The sequence below is a fragment of the Staurois parvus genome, unplaced genomic scaffold, assembly GCF_062004578.1.
Source record: "Staurois parvus isolate SC_StPar_1 unplaced genomic scaffold, SC_StPar_1.0 ptg000097l, whole genome shotgun sequence".
Taxonomy (NCBI): Eukaryota; Metazoa; Chordata; class Amphibia; order Anura; family Ranidae; genus Staurois; species Staurois parvus.
In genome coordinates, this window is record NW_028317893.1 from 2,158,135 (window position 1) to 2,184,040 (window position 25,906).

Here is a 25,906-nt window from a genome sequence, read left to right on the forward strand (position 1 = left end):
TAGCACCATCTGTTGACTAGGACACATACAATGGCAGTACTACCTGTTGAATGCAATGGGGTGGGGCTAATGGTCGTGAAGCTCTGCAGAGTGTGCATCCCCATTTAGCTGCCCTTGTAGGTGCTCCCTAAATTGCAAGTGTAAATGAGACCAAACATATTCAAAATATAAGACATTGCTAGAAAAACATATATTCAGTGCATTAAAATTCAAATGATGGAGCTGAATCATTTTATGAATAATGACTGATTAAGGGGGTGCACAATGTAAAGTCCAGTCAAATTTGTGTTGGAAGGCAAAACCCCTTTGCTGGGATTTTATGCCATTGTGGAGAAATGTTCTTTGCCCCACAGGGATAATCTCACCAATGGAAACAGTCTGCGATAAAAAGTTTTTAGTTTTTTTTGTTTTGTTTTTGTTTTTTAGTAGATTGTGGGGAGAGGTTAGGCAGCTTAGATTACTTTTTTTTTTTCCATTAAACCTCCCAGTTGAGCTATTGTATTCTTCCTCACCATCAATGGATTTTGAAATGAAACGAACAAGATGTGCTTTAACTGCAGACTGTCAGCTTTAACTTGAGGGTATTTACATCCAAATCAGGTGAACGGTGTAGGAATTACAACAGTTTGCATATGTGCCTCCCACTTGTTAAGGGACCAAAACTAATGGGACAGAATAATAATCATAAATCAAACTTTCACTTTTTAATACTTGGTTGCAAATCCTTTGCAGTCAATTACAGCCTGAAGTCTGGAACACATAGACATCACCAGACGCTGGGTTTCATCCGTGGTGATGCTCTGCCAGGCCTCTACTGCAACTGTCTTCAGTTCCTGCTTGTTCTTGGGGCATTTTCCCTTCAGTTTTGTCTTCAGCAAGTGAAATGCATGCTCAATCGGATTCAGGTCAGGTGATTGACTTGGCCATTGCATAACATTCCACTTCTTTCCCTTAAAAAACTCTTTGGTTGCTTTTGCAGTATGCTTTGGGTCATTGTCCATCTGCACTGTGAAGCGGCGTCCAATGAGTTCTGAAGCATTTGGCTGAATATGAACAGACAATATTGCCCGAAACACTTCAGAATTCATCCTGCTGCTTTTGTCAGCAGTCACATCATCAATAAATACAAGAGAACCAGTTCCATTGGCAGCCATACATGCCCACGCCATGACACTACCACCACCATGCTTCACTGATGAGGTGGTATGCTTAGGATCATGAGCAGTTCCTTTCCTTCTCCATACTCTTCTCTTCCCATCACTCTGGTACAAGTTGATCTTGGTCTCATCTGTCCATAGAATGTTGTTCCAGAACCGTGAAGGCTTTTTTAGATGTCGTTTGGCAAACTCTAATCTGGCCTTCCTGTTTTTGAGGCTCACCAATGGTTTACATCTTGTAATGAACCCTCTGTATTCACTCTGGTGAAGTCTTCTGTTGATTGTTGACTTTGACGCACATACACCTACCTCCTGGAGAGCGTTCTTGATCTGGCCAACTGTTGTGAAGGGTGTTTTCTTCACCAGGGAAATAATTCTTCAGTCATCCACCACAGTTGTTTTCCGTGGTCTTCCGGGTCTTTTGGTGTTGCTGAGCTCACCGGTGCGTTCCTTCTTTTTAAGAATGTTCCAAACAGTTGTTTTGGCCATGCCTAATGTTTTTGCTATCTCTCTGATGGGTTTGTTTTGTTTTTTCAGCCTAATGATGGCTTGCTTTATTGATAGTGACAGCTCTTTGGATCTCATCTTGAGAGTTGACAGCAACAGATTCCAAATGTAAATAGCATACTTGAAATGAACTTTGGACCTTTTATCTGCTCATTGTAATTGGGATAATGAGGGAATAACACACACCTGGCCATGGAACAGCTGAGAAGCCAATTGTCCCATTACTTTTGGTCCCTTAACAAGTGGGTGGCACATATGCAAACTGTTGTAATTCCTCCACCGTTCACCTGATTTGGATGTAAATACCCTCAAATTATAGCTGACAGTCTGCAGTTAAAGCACATCTTGTTCGTTTCATTTCAAATCCATTGTGGTGGTGTACAGAGCCAAAAATTTTAGAATTGTGTTGATGTCCCAATATTTATGGACCTGACTATATAGGAATTCCTCATTAATTACAGAGCATTTCCAGTTTTTAGAAGAGCTCGAATCACTGGTCTAGTGAGCTAGTTTCCTAAATGTTGCAGACAGTATTTTGCAATGACCCATACCTAGTATTTTCAGACATAAATTTCACTTCTCTGAATGCTTCTGTGTTTTTTGCACCCTATTTCTGGGAAGGGTCACTGTGCATTGTTAGTATGGACATGACCCTTACAGAGCTCCTACAATTTCTACAATGTATACTGCTCAAAGCATTCCTTTGGGAAGAGTGTTCAATTAGCATAACCTTTGAGACCATGAACAATAGGAGTACTATGTGTTCTGGATATTGAAAGAACGTCTGCTACCACAAATGAAAAATATGACCAAAACAAATGAATAAAAAACAATGTTCAGATTGCAAAATAACTACATTATTTATGTTAAAAAAAAAATACTTGCCTAAAGTCAAACTCCTAAAAGAGTAAAAAGCAGTTTTACTTACCCAATCCACTGCTCCCTCAAGCTCCTCTGCATTGAAAGACCAATCCCGCAGCTTCTTCTACCTTATGCCGGGGAACAGTCCCCTGTCAGAGTATAGGGGGTGGTGGGTCTGGTAGTCAATTGTTTTTCTCATTCCCTAAACTTAAATGAGCATTGAATCTTTGCCATGCAGGGTCATCCCCCAGAATCCTAACGCTCCCTTTCACACATTTAGCTTTTACTTTTTAGCAGGTACCTTTTTCCACCAGGTTCTTGTTTCCACTTCCTCATTCATCACCTAGGTATGAATGAATTCCCTCTTGTATTTTGCGTCTTTTGCTTGCGCAGTAGAAGCCGCCTTTGCAGGATCCAACGAGTTGTGAATATTTTGCCTACTTAGAAGATGACGCTGGACTTCTTGGCCTGGTAAGTATGTACTTGTAGCTGCTTTTACTTTGTTTTAAAATTGGTGAAAGGAACTATTATAATCATTCAGCAAATCATTCGTTCTCATTTCATGGCTTTTCTCTGGTGGTAGGTAAAGGGAGGAAGTTATATAGATTTAGGCAACTGCAGCCTCTCTCATACATGGTGTTTTCTTATTGGCATCAACATTATATATCTTATGCATAGTATCATAAATTGGTGGAAATTTTTTTGTAGCACAAAGGTTTGCATGAATTTTTTTATGTTTCTGTGACTCAAAGAGGAAGGGGAAGAAACAGGGATGCTACATGTTTGAATTAGGCTATTATTAAGTTCTGTCCAGTGTTGGTTCTTATTCTCCTTGGTGAATTTTTTAATAGTTTAATTATTGTAGAAAATGCAGTTAGAGTACAATTCTAAAGCAGGTTTGAAGATGGCTGAAGTCCCCAAACTGATGTGTGGTCCAACAGATTCCAACTAAAATGAAAGTGGTTCTAAAAGCTCAACATTTTTTACATTAATGCATTCTCTGCATTAAGGTATAAAAAAAGTCCCAGCATTTGTAGCCCAACTTCCATAAATACCCTATCTATCTACCCTATCTAGTCCTATCTTGATACAGCACTGTGCCTGTCTGCAGCAACTCTCTCCTCTCTTTCTCTGTTCACAGAGGCAGCAACGGGAGCCATTGGTAATCAAATCCTGTGAGCAGAAAGCAGGGGGCGGGGCTGAGCTGTGTGTGTCAACAGAACATGATGCTGGAAACATGCATTCCGTGCTCCCCTTTCTGCACTGTGTTGAAAAGGCACTAGGTGTGCGATCTGCTGCGGATCATTATAATGCCAACCCCCCCCCCCCAAATGCAGATCACAAACACTGCATTTGTTGCACCGGATCGCATGGTACCACAGTACCATGCAATCCGATTTAGTGCATTTTTGCAAAGTACTGCATGCACTACATTTTGGTTTGATCCAGTGCGTTTTCAGCACATTCAGTTTGCACAGAAACATGGATCACATTCCTTTTGCGATTCAGGTGTGAACTGGCCCTTAGGTCAAGCATGCAGGCTGGGATGGTCTGGTTAGCTGAGTCAGCTCCTCCTCCAGATGGAAAAAAATGCCCTTGAAGACTCCTGGGATGTATGATATCATTTTGTCCTAGGCCAGAAACCAGGAAGCAACTGAAGAAATGTAAAAAAAAAGTTTAAAACAAGTCAATATATACCTTCCTCTCTGTTTACTAAGGCTAGCAGAATAAGGATGTAAAATAGTTAATTTTGGTTGTGAGAGTAAAGTTTCCACTTTGCTTTATTTCCAGTGCCAGTCAGTTACATGTATGCTGAGCTGGAGGTGATGAGTATACTGATGAGAAGTATGTACTGGAGTAAACAGAGCGAATGACACATGTAGGAGTAAAATATGTGAGCCAGAAAACAATCATTCTACACAGGAAATGACTGGAAGGTGATCCTTTCAAGCTCCTGAATGAAAAGCAACTTGTACATGAAACTTGCTCTTGGCTCTGAATTTATAGTCAAAGTTCACCTTTTACATGGATCGTGCAGATAAAGGACCCCAATAGTTTAAAATGCCCTGTGTAAAACTATAGTTTAATGCAATTACCATACAGTGCCTTGAAAAAGTATTCATACCCCTTGAAGTTTTCCACATTTCATCATGTTACAACCAAAAATGTAAATTTTATTTTTTTGGGATTTTATGTGATAGACCAACACAAAGTGGCACATAATTGTGAAGTGGAAGGAAAATGATAAATGGTTTTCAAATTTTTTTGCAAATAAATATCTGAAACGTGTGTTGTGCATTTGTATTCAGCCCCCCTAAGTCAATACTTTGTAGAACCACCTTTCACTGCAATTACAGCTGCAAGTCTTTTTGGGGATGTCTCTACCAGCTTTGCACATCTGTAGAGTAAAATTTTTGCCCATTCTTTACAAAATAGCTCAAGCTCTGTCAGATTGGATGGAGAGTGTCTGTGAACAGCAATTTTCAAGTCTTGCGACAGAGTCTCAATTGGAATTAGGTCTGGACTTTGACTGGGCCATTCTAACACATGAATATGCTTTGATCTAAACCGTTCCATTGTAGCTCTGGCTGTATGTTTAGGGTCATTGTTCTGCTGGAAGGTAAACCTTTGTCCCAGTCTTAATTCTTTTGCAGACTCTAACAGGTTTTCTTCTAAGATTGCCCTGTATTTTGCTCCATCCATCTTCCCATCAACTCTGACCAGCTTTCTTGTCCCTGTTGAAGAAAACATCCCCACAACATGATGCTGCCACCACCATTTTTCACGGGGTTGAAGGTGTGTACAGGGTGTTGTGCAGTGCTAGTTTTCCGCCACACATAGCGTTTTGCTTTTAGGCCAAAAAGTTCCATTTTTGTCTCCCCTGACCAGAGCACCTTCTTCCACATGTTTGCTGTGTCCCCCACATGGCTTCTCTCAAACTGCAAACTGGACTTCTTATGGCATTCTTTCAACAATGACTTTCTTCTTGCCACATTTCCAGAAATTCCGGATTTGTGGAGTTCATGACTAATAGATGTCCTGTAGACAGATTCTCCCACATGAGCTGTGAATCTCTGCAGCGCTCCAGAGTTACCATGGGCCTCTTGGCTACTTCTCTGATTAATGTTCTCCTTGCCCAACCTGTCACTTTAGGTGGATGGCCATGTCTTGGTACGTTTGCAGTTGTGCCATACGCTTTCCATTTTCGGATGATGGATTGAACAGTGCTCTGTGAGATGTTCAAAGCTTGGGATAACTTTTTATAACCTAACCCTGCTTTAAACTTCACAACTTTATCCCTGACCTGTCTGGTGTGTTCCTTGGCCTTCATGATGCTGTGTGTTCACTAATGTTCTCTAACAAACCTCTGAGGGATTCTCAGAACAGCTGTATTTATACTGAGATTAAATTACACACAGGTGGACTCTTTACTAATTAGGTGACTTCTGAAGGCAATTGGTTTCACTAGATTTTAGTTAGGGGTATCAGAGTAAAGGGGGCTGAATACAAATGCACGCAACACTTTTCAGCTATTTATTTATAAAAAAAAAATTTTAAAACATTTTTCATTTACCTTCCACTTCACAATTATGTGCCACTTTGTGTTGGTCTATCACATAAAATCCCAATAAAATACATTTACGTTTTTAGTTGTAACATGACAAAATGTGGAAAATTTCAAGGGATATGAATACTTTTTCAAGGCACTGTACATGTAGGCCTTTGTCACCCATGAAGCCTGCCTGAAATACTCCCAATGTTTACATTCTGAAGTCCTGGCTTTTATCCAGGAAATGGCAGTCTTTGGGCACTCTTTCATAGCATCGCAGGAGCAAGCGTACTTCCTCATTCAAAAAGCCACATGGTGTGCTTTCTCCATCACAGCTAAAACTCTCCAGCCACACATTCTCACCAGGATTCTCACATTGATATAGCCCCTTTCCATCACATACTCTGGGCTACAACAAAATGGCTGAAGAGGTTTTCAATGCACAAAAGCTCAGGGACCATTTTGTTGTTGCCCATGTCCTGGAAATAGGCCAGGAATGTAAGGCCAGACCGGGACATAAGAATGTCAGCATTGGCAGTGTTTTAGCCAGGCTTCATGGAACACAGAAAATGCCTACAGGTATAGCATTTGCATTAAACAATATTTTTACAAATGGCACAGTGTATTTTTAACTACTGAGACCACTCGTCTGCATAGGCCAGTTTATGTAAAAGGTGAAGCCCTTAATCACTAAAAAATAGCCTGGATTATTTGCAAGGGTTTAGAATTTATTTTTGTTAAATGAACTTTCTGCATGTTGACCCTAAAAGCTGTGTTTGTTGATAGCTGATCACTTGACCAAGGGTAAGCCATTAGGATTTTAAAAATGTTCACCCACAAATTCTTCCATCTTTCTTGGGAAGCCTTGCACAGGCAATACATTTTCATAGTATAGCTCTGTTTTAAACGTCCAGGCCACCATAAGTGAAATATTCGATATAGAGATGGCCCTTCCATAGTTTCCTCCTTTGGTTCTGTTGTTCACCTGGGAGTTTTGGAAATTCTCAGCCACTTGTTACAGCACCTTATTCTCTATAATATCAAATAAAAAATACAAGGAGAATGGACACATCTATAACAACCACAGCAAGTGTATGATCCTAGGGGCTCAGGCATGGAGATCAAACCAACAGAGTCCCAGAGAGATGAAGGCAGTTTTAAAAAGAAGTAAAAAGATAGGATATTATATTATTTATATATATATATATATATATATATATATATATATATATATATATACAGTTGCAAGAAAAAGTATGTGAACCCCTTGGGATTACATGGAGTTTTGCATGAATTGGGCATAAAATGTGCTCTGAACGTCATCTAAGTCACAACAATAGAAGAACACAGTCTGCTGAACATAATACTACACAAACATTAGATGTTGCCATGGTTTAATTGCACATAACATGTAAACATTCACAGTGCAGGGAGGAAAAAGTATGTGAGGCCCTAGCTTAATGACTTCTCCCAGAGCAAATTGGAGCCAGGAGTGAGCCAACCTTGACTCCAATCAGTGTGATGATATTGGATGTGTTGCTGACAGCTGTCCTGCCCTTAAAAAACACACACCTGTTTTGGGTTTACTGGTTTCAAGAAGCACTGTCTGATGTGAACCATGCCTCGCAGAAAAGAGCTCTCAGAAGACCTACGATCAAGAATTGTTGACTTGCATGAAGCTGGAAAGGGTTACAAAAGTATCTCCAAAAGCCTTGATGTTCATGTGTCCGCGGTAAGACAGACTGTCTACAAATGGAGAAAGTTTAGCACTGTTGCTACTCTCCCTAGGCGTGGTCATCCTGTAAAATGACTGCAAGAGCACAGCGCAGAATGCTGCATGAGGTAAAGAAGAATCCCAGAATGTCAGCTAAAGACCTACAGAAATCTCTGGCACATGCTAACATTTTTGTTGACACATCTACAATAAGGAAAACATTAAACAAGAATGGAGTAAATGGGAGGACACCACGGAGGAAGCCATTGCTGTCCAAAAAGAATAATGCAGCACGTTTGAAGTTTGCAAAAGAGCACCTGGATGTTCCACAGCACTACTGGCAAAATATACTGTGGACAGATGAAACCAAGATTGAGTTGTTTGGGAAGAACTCACAACACTATGTGTGGAGAAAAAAAGGCACAGCACACCAACATCAAAACCTCATCCCCACTGTAAAACATGGCGGAGGGAGCATCACGGTTTGGGGCTGCTTTGCTGCCTCAGGGCCTGGACGGATTGTTGTCATTGATGGGAAAATGAATTCCAGAGTTTATCAAGACATTTTGCAGGAAAACGTACGACCATCTGTCCGCCAACTGAAGCTCCGCAGAGGATGGGTGATGCAACAGGACAATGACCCAAATCATACAAGTAATTCAACAAAACAATGGCTGCAACAGCACAGAATACGCCTTCTGGAGTGGCCCAGTCAGAGTCCTGACCTCAACCTGATTGAAATGCTGTGCCATGACCTTAAGAGAGCGATTCACACCAGACATCCCAAGAATATTGCTACACTGAAACAGTTTTGTGAAGAGGAGTGGTCCAAAATTACTCCAGATCGTTGTGCAGGTCTGATCTGCAACTACAGGAAACGTTTTGTTGAGGTTATTGCTACCAAAGGAGGGTCAACCAGTTATTAAGTCCAAAGGTTCACATACTTTTTCCTCCCTGCACTGTGAATGTTTACATGTTATGTGCAATTAAACCATGGCAACATCTATTGTTTGTGTAGTATTATGTTCAGCAGACTGTGTTCTTCTATTGTTGTGACTTAGATGACGTTCAGAGCACATTTTATGCCCAATTCATGCAAAACTCCACGTAATCCCAAGGGGTTCACATACTTTTTCTTGCAACTGTATATATATATATATATATATATATATATATATAATACTGTCTGTGTGTGTGTGTGTATTTATATATATATATATTTAAATTTACTTTTTTTTGCATTGACTATTTAAAGATTTCAAAACCAAATTATTTTGCTCCCTCCCCATAGTAAGATAAGGGAACCCTGCCACTAACAGGTTTAGTTTTTAATGGCAATCAAAGAAAATCTGTACTGAGGGAGATCTGTACCTTGCCACTGCTGACTTTCTCATGATAATACTGATTGCCTGGCTACCTCTAGATTTAATACGTTGATTCACTTTGCCTGGAGCTAGAATGCAAAGGCTATAGGTCGGAGCAAAGTTACAACTTTGCTATTCAGTGGTATAAAAATGTATATAAATATTGTATGTTGAACCCTGCATCAGAGTATTAAGGAATATTCAAGCTCTGAGAGCGTTAGGAGGAATATACATCTAAACCTCCTTTCCCTGTTGTATGGCTATAGTAACTTTTTTTTCTTTTTTGCAGGTGTTGATTTTAAAATCAAAACTGTAGAGTTAAGAGGAAAGAAAATCAGGTTACAAATATGGTAAGTGTGTTCGTCATCTGTTATGTGATGGCTCTTCATGAGCATGTGCTGAGACTAGGCTCTCCCAGTAACTCTAACCTGCCCATTCTTGATTTCTGGTCCCAAATAGTGGGAAAGCATACATATAAAAATCTTGTTTTCTAAAGTAATTTAGTCGTCTGTATTTAGTCAGGGGAAGCCCATTCAAATAACAAACCCGGGAAAGCCTAACCATTAAACAGTTTGTTAAAGCAGATCTTGCATGAATTTGCAAGGGTTCCTTATATGCTAGCACCCCATGCCCCCAACAAATTCTCACATACTAAATGCTGCTAAAAGTCTGATCTCTAAATACAAGAAAATCAAATCACCCCAAGTCCGAGCCAAGGGGGCACTACAGGTTGACAACATCAGCCTCATGGAAGAGATTGCTATACTCAAAAGGGCAGATTTTCTGTTACAAATGTTTTATTGGTCTTTGAAGGGGATGACAACAGCCATGGCCATGCAGTGCCTAAAACATCTGGTAGTGGAAAAGATTTTTAAGGGTGCTTTGCAATATCGGCTAGCTGGATACAGTGTAGACACTGAGCCTCCTATAAGAGGCTATTGGAAACGGTTCTAGACCTCATTCACCAATAACTTGATGGTAGTGACAGATACAAATCTCCTAGTGGTGTTGACAACATCCACTTTAGTAGAACAATTACACTATCCCCAATCCATCCATCCTCCATTTTATTGTTTATGTAATGCTGGATGGGCAATGGAGGTCCAGCATGTAGGAATGATACCATAGCTCAGAAGAATTTTTGTGACCATCTTCCACAGCCAGGCTTAGGGACAGGGCTGAGGTCTTCTTATTGACATTCCAATAATTTGACAAACTGATGTATGAACCAATCTTTCAGGCTTCTAATATTTTATAATGAACCTTCCATACAAATGTGCCATTATTATGCTTATACTGTAACCATATACCCTACATTTTTCCAGTTTCTTAGTCTGTGCTATTGGGTACAGTGTATGTCCAGACATTTTTTTTAGTTTTGAGTAGATTAAGGCTTGGTAGGAACCACTGCAAGGTTTTTATCACAATCTGGGGCTCCATTAGGCTCTGTCCACACCTATGCAGGTGCAACGCCATGTGTATGTTTTTGCACGCCGTGTTTAGGGCAGCCCATTAATTTTAATGAATACATGCCACACCAAAATGCATGGTATTTCTTTTACCATGTGTCTTGTCACATGATATCAAAGAGAGTTGGGGTGCCCTGAAGAATTAATGGCACTGTTGCACACCTGCAAAGAGATGTGTGTTGCAGGAACATACAGAATTTTGCGTGCAATCTCACATTGCACAAATATAATCTAGTCTGATAAATATTTTCCCTCACTTCCTGTCTTTACGACAAATGTTTCACTGGACAGGAAACAAAGAAACAAGAGAAAATCACCATCAGCAACACAGAGAGGAAAAAAAACTTTTTTTTCAATGTGCTATTTAGTGTTGTGTTCCTCTTATGGATTTTACTTTACTTCCTGTCTATTAAAGGTATTGTCACCATGACTGCAAGTAAAGGGAAATCTTTCTAATAAAGCGCTGGATGGCAGTAAAAACCCAGTAGGGGTTTTAATCTTTCGCCACTAAACATAAAACTGAAAAATATATTTAATTGTCCTTGTAAGTAGTAATCAAATTGACCTTTTTTTCATTATATATTAGTGGTGCACTGAAATGAAAATTCTAGTGCCGAAACTGAAAACAAAAATTCAAAATGCACTTGGCCGAAAACCGAAATGCGAAGTTTTTAAAAATGAATATATATTTTGGAAAAAAATACACTGATGAAAAAAAACTATATACCCCAATTTTTTTGTAAAGTATGAAAGAGGATGTTACGGCGAGTAAATAGATACCCAACATGTCACATTTTTAAAATTGTGCACTCTTGTGGAATTGCCTGAAGCTGCTTTACTTAAAAAAAACTCCATGGATGATGCTTTAAAAATTTCTACAGCTTTGCAGTGTAAAGTTGCAGAGGAGGTCTAGTACTAGGATTATTGCTCTTGCTCTGACGTTCGTGGTGATACCTCACGTGTGTGGTTTGAACACCGTTTACATATGTGGGCATGGCCTACGTATGCGTTCACTACGTGCAAGCACGGGGGGACGGGGGCACTTTAAACTTTTTTTTTGTTGTTGCATAGTCCCTTTAAAAAAATGTTAATCACTTTTATTCTTATCACAAGAAATACATGCATCCCTTGTGATAGAAATAATTAGTGACAGGTCCTCTTTATGGAGAGATATGGGGTCTATAAGACCCCACATCTCTCCTCTACAATGTAAAGCATTGGATCAAAAAAAAGCATTAATCTAGTGCTTAAAAAAAAAAATAGCCGGAATGGGAAGTGACATCGCTCCGGTCCTCCAAGGGCATAGAGATGAGTGGTGGCCATGTTTACGTCACTCATCTCTATGCCCAGTGCCGGGATCGATGGTTTCTCAGGTAAGACAGAGAAATACCGAGCGGCGAGGGGCGGGGGTTTTTCGGCACCTGTATTTGTGCTTTTTTTTTGTTTTCATTTCGGCCAACGGCAAAAAGGGGTGTTTTTGGACGAAACATTTCAGCCACCGAAATTTCGGTGCATCCCTATTATATATCATGCATGTTTTTAGATTGGCAGACCTATTTTTATGGTTCTCTTTCTCTCTCTGTGTATGAACTGTAATATTAGAAGCCTCAGTTGAAGGGCTTAAATTCTTGTAGTAGATTGAAGTCTTGTGTTGGTATTTGTTACAAGTTTCTGTTGTAGTGTGCTTCTTGTGGAGTAAACAGATATTTATTATAGGGTAAGATATAATCAACGGTCAGAGCCCTAATGTATTCTCATTCAGTTTATGCAAATACGGTAGGTAGGTAAATTCGGTAGGGAGGGGGGCAGCGGGATAAGCTAAAAGGATAAAATAAAAACACAATTTTTTAAATCCATAGAGCGTATCATAGACAATCTTTTGAATTCTGATGCTCCTCCACATGACAAATGTTGGTGCAGGCAACAGATTCATGTACCCGCCATGCATAGAGGGGGGTGGCACTTAAGCTGGAGTGTCCATATCACAGACACTCCATTCTCAGTACATTTTCTGCCCCTTGCTAGCTAAGAAAATGGCAGTTGTGCAGCCGACAATGTCATTACAATGGTGGGTGCATCCCTGGTCCATTCAGCTGGGACTGCTGGTGACGTCATTATCCAAACATGGCCATTGCCATATTTGGGAAATAGTGTAATCAGCACCCCCAACCTTATGTTTACTTTCAGCTGTCGTCGGGAAAACGCCTGGCTGGTGGCGGAATGGGGCTGGGAGTAAGTCATCCGTTGATACTAGTGGCCACCAACTTTATAGTGACCAGGCAGACATGTGTGGGAAGCTGCCATATTCAGAAAATGCCGCACTTTGAGCACTGGCATTTCTCTATATGCCAACTTGCTCAACCATGAACTGGCTGCAATTCTTTTAGAATCTGTCACAGCCACAGCAACAGATTTTAAAAGTGGCAGTAATAAGAACTACCTGAATCTGGGGCATGTGTCAGCTTTGCAAAACACAAGGCTTAAGGGGCCATACGACCAAAAGTGTAATGTCTGTATTGATTTTAGTAAGGTGCATTAACTTACTGGCGTAGTCTTCAGCATTGCATGTCGACCACCATAGGGAACACCAACACGTAATTAAAGGATGCCGTTCAGCTTTAACACAAAAAATATGTGTGTTAACACATTCTAAAGTGTGCATAGGCTCTAAGATATTGTGTAGTATTGGTTACTTTTGGATATCGTGAGCAAAGAAAACAGCAGAAAGTCTTGGCAGAAATAGGCATGTTTATCAGCAGATTAGATTTTGGTGGGTCACAAACTTGTAAAATATGCAAAATATATTTGATATAATGCACCCTGCTCAGTCAGGATATGGTAAGGTGTTTAAAAAGTGCAGTTGTTCTAAATCAGTTAGAGAAATGTTGACTCTTCAGTGTGGATTTTCTCTCCTGGTCAAATGTTATACAGAACAGAGTGAATCAGGAAAATACTACATTATGGCCACTAGATAGAGCTGATGATGGTAATAAAAACTTAGATACAGTGATCATCAGCTCCGGACCACTCTATATATTTTTTTTTTTAATTAAAGTGATACTAAAGTCTTGTTTGTTTGTTGTTTTTTTTTTGTAACTAAATAATAAACATGGCAAACTTACCGACTTTGCAGTGGATTTGCACAGAGCAGCCTGGATCCTCCTCTTCTCGGGTCCCTCGTCACCACTCCTGGCCCCTCCCTCCTGTCGGATGACCCCATAACAAGCAGCTTGCTATGTGGGCACCTGGGTAGGTGTGCTCCCGAGCCATGGCTCTGCATGTCCATTCACACACAGAGCTGTAGCTCAGACCCACCCCTCCCTCTCCTGATTGGCTCACTGGCTGTGATTGACAGCAGCGGGAGCCAATGGTCCCGTAGAACCAAGGCTCTTGTGGACATCATTGGATCGGAATGGGGCTCAGGTAAGTGTTAGGGGACGTAGCTACACACAGAAGGTTTTTTTACCTTCATGCATAGAATGCATGAATGAAACTTTGAGCCTTTAGAACCACTTTAATTACATTCAACCTGGAGAGAAAATAGTTTAACTGCTAACATTCCATTTTTTTTCCTCCATTCACAGAGAGCAAAATGTACATGCAGTTTCACAGAACGACTAGCTCTGCAATATTTTTCTAATGCCACCACTTGATGTTCAGTGCCTTCTTTATCTTTATTTGCTCCAAGGCTGCTTTCACACTGATCCATTTTTCTTCCACTTTTGTGTTTAAAAAAGCTGAAGAAAAGCTTCTAACCATGCGATCCTATGGAACTCTTCACACTTATCTGTTGCAGTTCTGCTGCATTTAGCAAAATTCTGCTCGCTGCTGTGGTGCAGTGAAAAAAAAAATACACCTCCCCATTGAAATGCATGGAAAACGTGGCAAAAACACACTCTCATTGTGTTTTTGATGTGGTTTTTGAGTCCTATGTCCTGTGTAAAACATACTGAAAATGCTGTAAAAATGCGGCCAAAACGCCTGTTTGTTTTTAGTGCATTTTTGCTATGGATCAGTGTGAAAGTAGCCTTATCGAATTCAACAACACTTTTGGCTTGTTTACTCATTAGAAGAAAAGTCATCTAGCAGTTTGGCCACTTTTTATTAGAGAAACTAGGGGCAGGACCCGAATTTGGCAAATATCCCCAATGATGCCAGAGCCAGCACTACTCCTTGCAGAGGTTCTCACCATTACCCTATTTGAAACTAAGTTTAGGATTTGTTGTCTGGAATTCCATTTTAACTGTTATTGGCTTGGTAGTTTAAAACTGTCACTCAGAATAACAGGTTTATAAAACCACCAAGTAAGTCAGTCTGTATATTTGTAAGCAGAGACCTGCAACTGCATAAGCTCAGATTGATGTCACATTTGTGATTCTGAAACTGACAAGAACTCCCCTAGTGACAGGATCAGTAGAATATGCTGGGAGAAGGCTCACCTGCTTTGTATGTGTTGTTTCCTCACTGGCAGAATGTAAGTTGCTTATGCGAGTGCGACACCTCACTCTTCCAGCCGATGAACACAAACAAGCAGAGGGGCATTTCACTTCTCTCTTGTGTTCTTCATAGCAATCCTGCCACTGGTGTGGTCTTGCCACCATCTTGATTGCAAGTGTTTGCATCCAGGGACAGTCATCTGTCTTTATCCGCAAGTAGTTGCTCCATATGTGATTACATGCAAACAGCTGCAGCCTCTCATCCTGTCATTGTGCAGACTGAGTGGCCTCAGCTATCTCCATGTTTGGATTCTTGCATTGCTGCTACTAAAATCCCACATGAATGAGACCATACCCCACCACCCATGTAAACTGAATTGATATGGTATCTTGCTGTGATTACTTTTTTCCTAGTTGCAGTGTTGTACTTTTCTCATCATCTCTCAGATTTTTGCTACTTGTATTTGTCTGCACTTGGTGTTCACAGTCTATGGATGTTTGCATGAAAAAGCAGCTGCCGCCCTGTTCTTCCTTTATTATATTCTATGTACCATATGCCTGCTTTCCATCTGTAACATAGCTCATAGTAACACAATGACTAATTCAGTTTACCGCACCATGTTATTAATGGCACTGTATTGCTTCCCATTTTCTGACTTCTTTCATCCACTCACTGTTTATTTTGTTATCTCACCATGTGCTTCGTTTGCCTCCACTGACTAAACCAACACTTTCTCAGTGGCTTCATCGGTTCGCTCTTGCTAAAATGTCTGTGCCATCTCTTGGTCCCTCATCTGTTTGTCCTTGTCTGGAATGCAGTAGTCACATGGCTGGTTGTGTAACAACACTTGCTAGAGAAGAGGTCTGCTGGCTCACCACAAGGTAACACCATACGTGCTTCTTTACTGTATGTCTCGTCTACCACTGAATTCAGGATTTGTGCACAGCGCCACAGCGACGATATGTTTTCTGTAATTAGTGTGCAGATACATCCATTGTGACGTGATTGCATGCTGCAAGCAGCTCACCGCACAGGCTCCTTCATCTTCTTGGTGATGTAGATCAGTGTTTCTCAACCTTTTTTCAGTCAAGACACCCTTTAAAATTATGGACAATTTTGAGGCACCCTCCAAAATTATGGACATTCTTGAGGCACCCCATTCTAAAATGTAAAAACTATTCGAATAGTTCTATATAACGCAGCAACATCCACACACGTAGGACACCCAACATTAGAGGTGATTTATTCTTCCAAAGCAAATACACTTTTGCACACTGGTACTGACTAGTATTCCATTGTTTCTCTTCTCCCTCAGTTTTTCTCTATCACTGAGCTAATGTGACCCCAGCACTGATGGAGAGGGGCAGGTGAGGGTCAGTCAAGGATGCTTTGCAGGCAACCGACATCCTCCTTATCAATTGAGGTCATTGGTTGTCAAGTCGCCAGCACCTAGAAGGTTGTAATGGTGTGCAATGAAAACCTGTGGCTTTGTATAACTAAAAGGCTTGTTCCACCTGCTGGCTTGTATACAAGTTTTGGACAATTTTTAGACATTTTGCCGGGGCACCTTGCTTGAAAAAGGCTGATAATAGATATCGAGACACATTATTAGTTTAGCAGATACTGAACAAAGACCAAATGAAGTGCAAGAAACCTTTTGTATTCTAGCAGTAACCATGATTTGCCAAAAAGAAAGGCTCCTGTACAGGAGGCTTAAACACCATACTTCATACCAGCATTGATGGATGAAGCAAACTCTAGATACACCTGATTTTAAAGGCTAAGTCAACCTGAAAACAAAAACAAATGTACATATTTTCACAGGAACATACAAAGCATTACATCCATGATCAGTGGATCATGGGTGCAATGTCAGGCACCTGAAGACTCTTCCTGCAGCTCCCTGCCTGTGCTGGGTACAGACTTTCAGTTGGAGAGCTGGAGGAAGTGTCAATGAACTTCAGTTGTGGTGAATCACCAACGCTCCATTGAAGACTACATGTCCATCTTCTGCAGCATTTTATCCATGATACATGATACATCCTAAATACGAGTGTACTGTGGTACTAAACATAAAGTTAGCTTGCATATATATCATTATGTGTGTATATACACTATGCTGCCACAAGTTTGACCTCTGACCATCATAAGCTTGTTCCCGTCTGATTGTAAAATGTTACATGTTACACCCTGTATATGGACACATGGTCCTGGAGAAACAGTTACAATGTTTGCTGTACACAATTGTCTAAAATATATTTGTATTCTGTAGCATTAACCCTTCTGTTCACTGGAAACACCTGAACTCAAATGGTTTGAAGTAATGGGTGTCCACATACTTTTAGCCATATAGTGTATCAGCATACAGAAACCCTTATGGACTTATGTAAAGTGGAACTATACTGTATCTGAGCAGCGCAAAGTAAAAGTGCTATTTAATTTATTTTTATTATTCAAAGTTCGTTAAATCTGAAATTGTGTAAACAATATTTGACTTGTACTGTTCCTTTAAAGCAGAACTTAATTGTATCTGAGCACCACAAACCAAAAACGCAATATATTTTTCTAATAATTAAAGAAAACTCAGACATCCATGTCTGTGTTAATTTTGTTGAGAAATCACTTTGAAAAACACCCCCTAGCATTTCTTGCCACAGCCATCTTGTGTATTGGCAGATGATTCAAGTAGCATTTACTGTCTGGAATCTATCTGCCCTTAGCTCAGGCATGCAGGCAGGAGGGTGTGCTTATTTGTGAAAAACCTTGAAGACTCCTGGGATGTATGACATCATTCTTGCCTATTCCAAAAACCAGAAAGAAACTGAAGAAATGTGAAAACAAGTTTAAAACAGGTTAACATACCATCCTATCTATTTACTAATGCTAACAGCATCTACAGTGCCTTGAAAAAGTATTCATAACCCTTGATATTTTCCACATTTTGTCATGTTACAACCAAAAATGTAAATCTATTTTATGTGATGGACCAATACAAAGTGGCACATAATTGTGAAGTGGAAAGAAAATGATAAATGGTTTTCAAAATTGTTTATAAATAAATATCTAAAAAGTGTGTTGTGCATTTGTATTCAGCCCCCCTGAGTCAACACTTTGTAGAACCACTTTTCACTGCAATTGCAGCTGCTAGTCTTTTTGGCTATGTCTCTACCAGCTTTGCACATCTAGAGAGTGAGGTTATTGCCCATACTTCTTTGCAAAATAGCTCAAGCTCTGGATTGTATGGAGAGTGTCTGTCTGTGAACAGCAATTTTCAAATGTAGCCACAGATTCTCAATTGGATTTAGGGTTGGACTTTGACTGGGCCATTCTAATACATGAATATGCTGTGATCTAAACCATTCCATTGTAGCTCTGGCTGTATGTCTAGAGTCGTTATCCTGCTGGAAGGTAAATCTCTGCCCCAGTCTCAAGTCTTTTGTTTTCTTCCAAGATTGCCCTGTATTTGACTCCATCCATCTTCCCATCAACTCTGACCAGCTTCCCTGTCCCTGCTGAAGAAAAGCATTCCCACCACATGATGCTGTCACCACCATGTTTCCCAGTGGGGTGATGTGTTCAGGGTGATGTGCAGTGTTAGTTTCCTGCCACACATGGCGTTTTGCTTTTAGGCCAAAAATTTCAATTTTGGTCTCATCTGACCAGATCATCTTCTTCCATGTTTGCTGTGCCCCCCACATGGCTTTTCACAAACTGCAAACGGGAATTCTTATGCCTTTCTTTCAACAATCTTTCTTCTTGCCACTCTTCCATAAAGGCCAGATTTGTGGAGTTCACAACTAATAGTTGTCCAGTGGACAGATTCTCCCACCTGAGCTGTGGATCTCTGCAGCTCCTCCAGAGTTACCATGGACCTCTTGGCTGCGTCTGTGATTAATGCTGTCCTTGCCCAACCTGGCAGTTTAGGTGGACGGCCATGTCTTGGTAGGTTTGCAGTTGTGCCATACTCTTTCCATTTTTGGATGATGGCTTAAACAGTGCTCCGTGAGATGTTCAAAGTTTGAAATTTTTTTTATAACCTAACCCTGCTGTAAACTTCTCCACAACTTTATTTCTGACCTGTCTGGTGTGTTTCTTGCTCTTCATAATGCTGTTTGTTCACTAATGTTCTCTAATAAACCTCTTAAGGCTTCACAGAACAGCTGTATTTATACTGAGAATAAATTACACACAGGTGGACTCTATTTACTAATTAGGTGACTTCTGAAGGCAATTGGTTCCACTAGATTTTACTTAGCTGGTATCAGAGTAAAGGGGGCTGAATACAAATGCATGCCATACTTTTCAGATATTTATTTGTAAAAAAAAGTTTGAAAACCATTTGTCATTTTCCTTCCACTTCACAATTATGTGCCACTTTGTGTTGGTCTATCACATAAAATCCCAATAAAATACATTTACGTTTTTGATTGTAACATGACAAATTGTGGAAAATTTCAAGGGATATGAATACTTTTTCAATGCACTGTAGATTAAAATAGTTAATGTTGACTGAGAGAGTTTAGTTCTGCTTTAAGTCTTAATCCCAAAATGAATTTCTAGTAACAATTAGTACAGACTATGCATAGAAATGTCCCTAATTTTGACATTAAAATAGGCCCCATTTCGTAATTACAGTGCATATTCTGATGTTTTGTGCCAACATGTTGTTTGGGCTGTGTGCTCTTACAATTAGGCTTTGTCTTGCACAGCATGAGTAGGTGTGACTGTGAATTCTAATCTCTCTTCCCTTTATGAGATTTGTACTGTTATTCCTACTGTTAATTTGTTTTGTAGGGACACAGCTGGCCAAGAGCGATTCAACAGCATTACCTCGGCTTATTACAGAAGTGCCAAGGGAATCATATTAGTGTATGATATTACCAAGAAAGAAACCTTTGATGATTTACCCAAATGGATGAAGATGATTGATAAGGTGAGTTGTTTGTAATCATTTGATAAAGGTGTCCCAATACCCCACATCTAAAAATGTTTCCGATTATTTTAAAATTAATGTTCTTTGTCAGTACCCAAGAAAATAATTTTTGTAAATTCTTAAAGTGATACTAAAGTCTTTTTTTTCTTAAAAGTAACAAACATGTCTATACTTACCCGCTCTGTGCAGTGGTTTTACACAGAGCAGCCCAGATCCTCTGCATGTGTCCCCCGCCCGGAGCTCCTGGCCCCTTTCTCCTGTTAGGTTCCCCCATAGCAAACAGTTTGCTATGGGGGCACCTGAGCAGGTGCATTCCCGATCTGCAGCTCTGCATGCTCATTCACCCACAGAGCTGTGGCTTGGCCTCACACACTCCCTGTCTGCCAATGGCTTCCTTGGCTGCCTCAGCCAATGAGGAGTGACTTCGCTGAATGAAGAAAGGGGCTCAGGTAAGTGTTTGGAGGGGCTACTACACACAGAAGGTTTTTTACCTTCAGGCATAGAATGTATAAAGGTAAAAAACCTCAAGAGCACATGTGCGATGCAGATTGAAGCTCAGGTTTCACAGCTAATTTATACAGTACTTGTTCAAAGGTTCGTGTCAGGTTCAAGACAGGGTTAGCTCAGGATCTTATCTTGTTCACACACATGTGATTTACAAACCGTTCCGACAGGAGTCAATAGCCTGTAATCCGCACCTGAACTGGACCGCACTGCTCAGAAATCGGACATGACTCTTTTTAAACCGCACTGAATCCGCACTACCAGTGCATATGTGAACAGGCACCATAGGAAGCAATGTTTTTTCACATGTCTTGCAGATTGGATGCTGTTCAAAGGGCATACAATCCGCATATACAGTCAGGTCCATAAATATTGGGACTTTGACACAATTCTAACATTTTTGGCTCTATACACCGCCACAATGGATTTGAAATGAAATACACAAGATGTGCTTTAACTGCAGACTGTCAGCTTTAATTTGAGGGTATTTACATCCAAATCAGGTGAACGGTGTAGGAATTACAACAGTTTGCATATGTGCCTCCCACTTGTTAAGGGACCAAAAGTAATGGGACAATTGGCTTCTCAGCTGTTCCATGGCCAGGTGTGTGTTATTCCCTTATTATCCCAATTACAATGAGCAGATAAAAGGTTCAGAGTTCATTTCAAGTGTGCTATTTGCATTTGGAATCTGTTCCTGTCAACTCTCAAGATGAGATCCAAAGAGCTGTCACTATCAGTGAAGCAAGCCATCATTAGGCTGAAAAAACAAACCCATCAGAGAGATAGCAAAAACATTAGGCGTGGCCAAAACAACTGTTTGGAACATTCTTAAAAAGAAGGACTGCACCGGTGAGCTCAGCAACACCAAAAGACCCGGAAGACCACGGAAAACAACTGTGGTGGATGACCGAAGAATTATTTTCCTGGTGAAGAAAACACCCTTCACAACAGTTGGCCAGATCAAGAACACTCTCCAGGAGGTAGGTGTATGTGTGTCAAAGTCAACAATCAAGAAAAGACTTCACCAGAGTGAATACAGAGGGTTCACCACAAGATGTAAACCATTGGTGAGCCTCAAAAACAGGAAGGCCAGATTATAGTTTGCCAAACGATCATCTAAAAAAGCCTTCACAGTTCTGGAACAACATCCTATGGACAGATGAGACCAAGATCAACTTGTACCAGAGTGATGGAAGAGAAGAGTATGGAGAAGGAAAGGAACTGCTCATGATCCTAAGCATACCACCTCATCAGTGAAGCATGGTGGTGGTAGTGTCATGGCGTGGGCATGTATGGCTGCCAATGGAACTGGTTCTCTTGTATTTATTGATGCTGTGACTGCTGACAAAAGCAGCAGGATGAATTCTGAAGTGTTTCGGGCAATATTATCTGCTCATATGCCAAATGCTTCAGAACTCATTGGACGCCGCTTCACAGTGCAGATGGACAATGACCCAAAGCATACTGCAAAAGCAACCAAAGAGTTTTTTAAGGGAAAGAAGTGGAATGTTATGCAATGGCCAAGTCAATCACCTGACCTGAATCTGATTGAGCATGCATTTCACTTGCTGAAGACAAAACTGAAGGGAAAATGCCCCAAGAACAAGCAGGAACTGAAGACAGTTGCAGTAGAGGCCTGGCAGAGCATCACCACGGATGAAACCCAGCGTCTGGTGATGTCTATGCGTTCCAGACTTCAGGCTGTAATTGACTGCAAAGGATTTGCAACCAAGTATTAAAAAGTGAAAGTTTGATTTATGATTATTATTCTGTCCCATTACTTTTGGTCCCTTAATAAGTGGGAGGCACATATGCAAACTGTTGTAATTCCTACACAGTTCACCTGATTTGGATGTAAATACCCTCAAATTAAAGCTAACAGTCTGCAGTTAAAGCACATCTTGTTCATTTCATTTCAAATCCATTGTGGTGGTGTATAGAGCCAAAAATGTTAGAATTGTGTTGATGTCCCAATATTTATGGACCTGACTGTATGTGAACAGACAGTGAGACTTTAAAACCACTTTAATACTTTCAACTGCCCTTACACCTACCAGCCTTAATCAGAAGAGTGGACAGGTTACAAATTTACATCAAGCCATACCTGGCCTTTCACCAGTAGAATTTTGTTTTAGAAAAAAAAATTTCTGAACGTTTGTTCAATTTTTAATTGGGTAATAGGGAGAAGAATGAAGCCCTCTTCCTTAAATGTTTGCTTATCTGTGTAATGTCATTTTTCTTTGGGAAATATTGTACTTATACTAATGAGCATGTGCTTCCCTAAATTGAAAGTAGAGTTCAAAATATTGCATTGGCAATCGACAAAAATTTTCAGGATTTTCATGCAACATTTGTCTAGTCCATAATGGTACTATTGATTGCTCTGACAAACGATTTTTCTGAATTTCCATAAAGATGTTCAAATAGAATTCAGCTGGTGTATGGTCAACTTATGCAGTATTTTGAGGGTTTGTACTAAAGTCTAATTTCCAGCTATGTTCCTTGTAACATAGCTACTTATGCTGATTATCATCAAAGTCATTCCAATTCCTAGCAAAGGTGCCATCCTGTATCTATGGTAGCCATGATTGTAAAGACCTTAACAGATCGGTGCCGTAGTTTGTCTCCCAGGTTTACGCTCTATATTCAGGTGCTGGCAGAAACAGAGCACATCACACTCCAAAATGTAATATATCCTGCAGATACTGCTGCACACTCTAATCAACTCCAACGTAAGGTGAATGAAAAACTGGCTTCAGCTCAAATCTCAGCCAACTGCTCACGCCTCTCTGACATGTTTTACCCTCATTCGGCTTAATCTTAGAGGTCCTCAACAATTAATCCCAACGTGGGTAAAACATGTCAGAGGGGCGTGACCCATGAGCTGGGATCTGAGCTGAAGCCAGTTTTTCATTCATTGGAGTTGAATACAGTGTGCAGCAATATCTGCATGGTATAAGCCAGGGGTGCTCAACCTTTTGAAGAACAAGGGCCACTTAAGTGATTTGGCAGCCGGTCACGGGCCACACTGAATTGAAATGGTTCTGGATTTTGAATGTTTTATTTTAAATGAATAGAAGAAGCTGGTAGTCGCAGAAGGAAAATGGAGAGGATCAGGTCCCGTATATGCCACCCCTCCTGTCCAAGTTTAACTGCTTCCCGTCCGCCCTATAGCAGAAATACTGCTACAGGGCGGCACAGGTGCGCAAAATCACATATATATACGTGATTTTGCATTTCCGGGTAGGGGGGAGCGCCCTACCCGCGCCGCCATTCATGCCCACGGCTATCAATCACCGGGCTCCGGCTGGTAATTACTCGCTGGCACCGGGTGATTTCCGAGGATCTCCAACGGGGAGGAGGACTGTTTTGTTTACTAACAGTCCTCCTCCCTGTCAGCTCAGGCACACTGCTGTGGATGGCTGTGCACAGCACAGACATTCACAGCAGTGTGATTACAGTGAAGCACACACACACCACCCCCTAGTAAAACACTCCCTGCACACAGTTAACCCTTTGATTGCCCCTCATGCTTTTTTTTTTTTTCTTTTTTTTTAGCACTGATCACTGTATTGGTGTCACTGGGGATGTCAGTGACACCAAGTCAGTTCCCCCGAGTGTCAGAATGTCCGCTGTGGTCCCACTATAAGTCGCTGATCGCCGCAATTACTAGTAAAAATGGAAACAAAAAAAATCCCAGTATATATACCGCCATTTGTAAACACTATAACTTTCACGTTAACCAATTCACATGTATTGGGATTTTTTTTTAGCACAGTCATGTAGCAGAACACAATTTAGCGTAAATTTATGATGAAATTTGGTTTTTTAAAATTTTTTTAACTGGACATGTTTAATAGCAAAATGTAAAAAATATTTTTTTTTCTCAAAATTGTCGGCCTTTTTGTGGTTTTTTTTTTTTTTTTAAAGCACCAAAAAACAAACGCACAGGCGATCAAATACCACCGAAAGAAAGCTCAATTCGTGGGGAAAAAAGGACGTCAATTTCATATGGGTGCAGCATTGCATGACAGCGCAATTGTCAGTTAAAGTAACGCAGCACCATAACGCAAAAAATGTTCTGGTCAGGAAGGGGGGTAAATCCTTAGGAGGGCAAGTGGTTAAAAAGAATGTGACATGGAGCCCATATGGGCCCCCTGGAGCATGGAGCGGGGTCACCATTGCGATCCCTGACACCACACTAGTGGTTGCGGGAGGTGTGGTAAAACATCTTAACTATGGGGTTTAACGACCCCCCCAAACCAGAAATGTAAACGAACTCTAAATGCCCTGAGCCCCTTATAAGGCTGTGTTCACACTGATGCACTGCAGTTTACCTGCACTGGGCACCTACGGCTTATCTGCGCTTTGCCATAGACTTCTATTATATCATTCTGAAAGCGCATCAAACCCTCAGGATATAATAGAAATGCACTTTCCTGGTTTGAGGAGGGCCACATCAGAGGGCTCTGAGGGACACCTGTGGCCCGCGGTCCACAGGTTGAGCACCTCTGGTATAAGCCATGGTTGTAAACATTACAAATAAGTGTAATCACAAATTAAAATCAAAATGTGACCCCTGAGCTTCTTTGTGTTTCTGTGTATTTCAAAATCTTCAGCACTTCTTTGTAAGTAGTATCTGAATCCAGCTTTGAAAAGCAAGTACACCTGCTAGTCCTGGTATGTGGGGATGGTTCTTGATGTTGCCACACAAAAGTATATCAAGCGAGGATCCACTTTGACAATGTGATGGAAAAAAAAATATTAGACTGATCTGGCATCACGTAAAAGCACAGTAGAGTCTGTGTTTGTTCCATTATACAGAAAAATAAAGTATTTTTTTAACCTCTGCCATTCATATTATATTGTAAAAGTAAATGTAATTTCTTTTGTTTCATCCAGTATGCCTCTGAAGATGCAGAACTTCTTTTAGTTGGAAATAAGCTGGATTGTGAAGTCAACCGGGAAATTACCCGACAGCAGGGAGAAAAGGTAAACAGCGCAGAGGAACCCCATGAAACAAAAAAACACTTGTCATTAAACAAAACACATCCATGCTAAGCATTTCATTAGATCCCACAATTTTTCATTGTATTGGATGTTAAACTGCAAGTAGATTACTACATCCTGCAGTCAGATTTTGTGTTTTGTTTAGAGAAAGAAGTTATTATTTTATCATTTATTTATACCGACAGGCAAATGTTGGGTGATAACTACACAATTTTTGGGACATACAATACTAAAAAAAAAATCTGCCGGCCAGTTTATAAATGTGCACCCAACTCTCTTTTGATGTCCCAAAGAGACCAGAAAAGCTTGGCACAGCAGTGCACAGGCTGTGTTGCAATCAGATTTGCTCTGTGTGCTGAATCTGTGTCCACATAAAAGGCCTTTCAGCAATCAGGTT

At 40.5% G+C, this 25,906-nt stretch overlaps 1 protein-coding gene across 1 annotated transcript in view; it reads left to right on the forward strand.

The window, feature by feature from the left end:
• RAB12 (RAB12, member RAS oncogene family) overlaps positions 1-25,906 on the forward strand; it is a 49,405-nt gene that overhangs the window by 17,747 nt on the left and 5,752 nt on the right. The window contains exons 2-4 of the mRNA XM_089670984.1: positions 9,443-9,503; positions 19,854-19,992; positions 25,402-25,491. Coding sequence (XP_089527110.1) covers positions 9,443-9,503; positions 19,854-19,992; positions 25,402-25,491 — 290 coding nt within the window. The remainder of the gene's footprint in view (positions 1-9,442; positions 9,504-19,853; positions 19,993-25,401; positions 25,492-25,906) is intronic.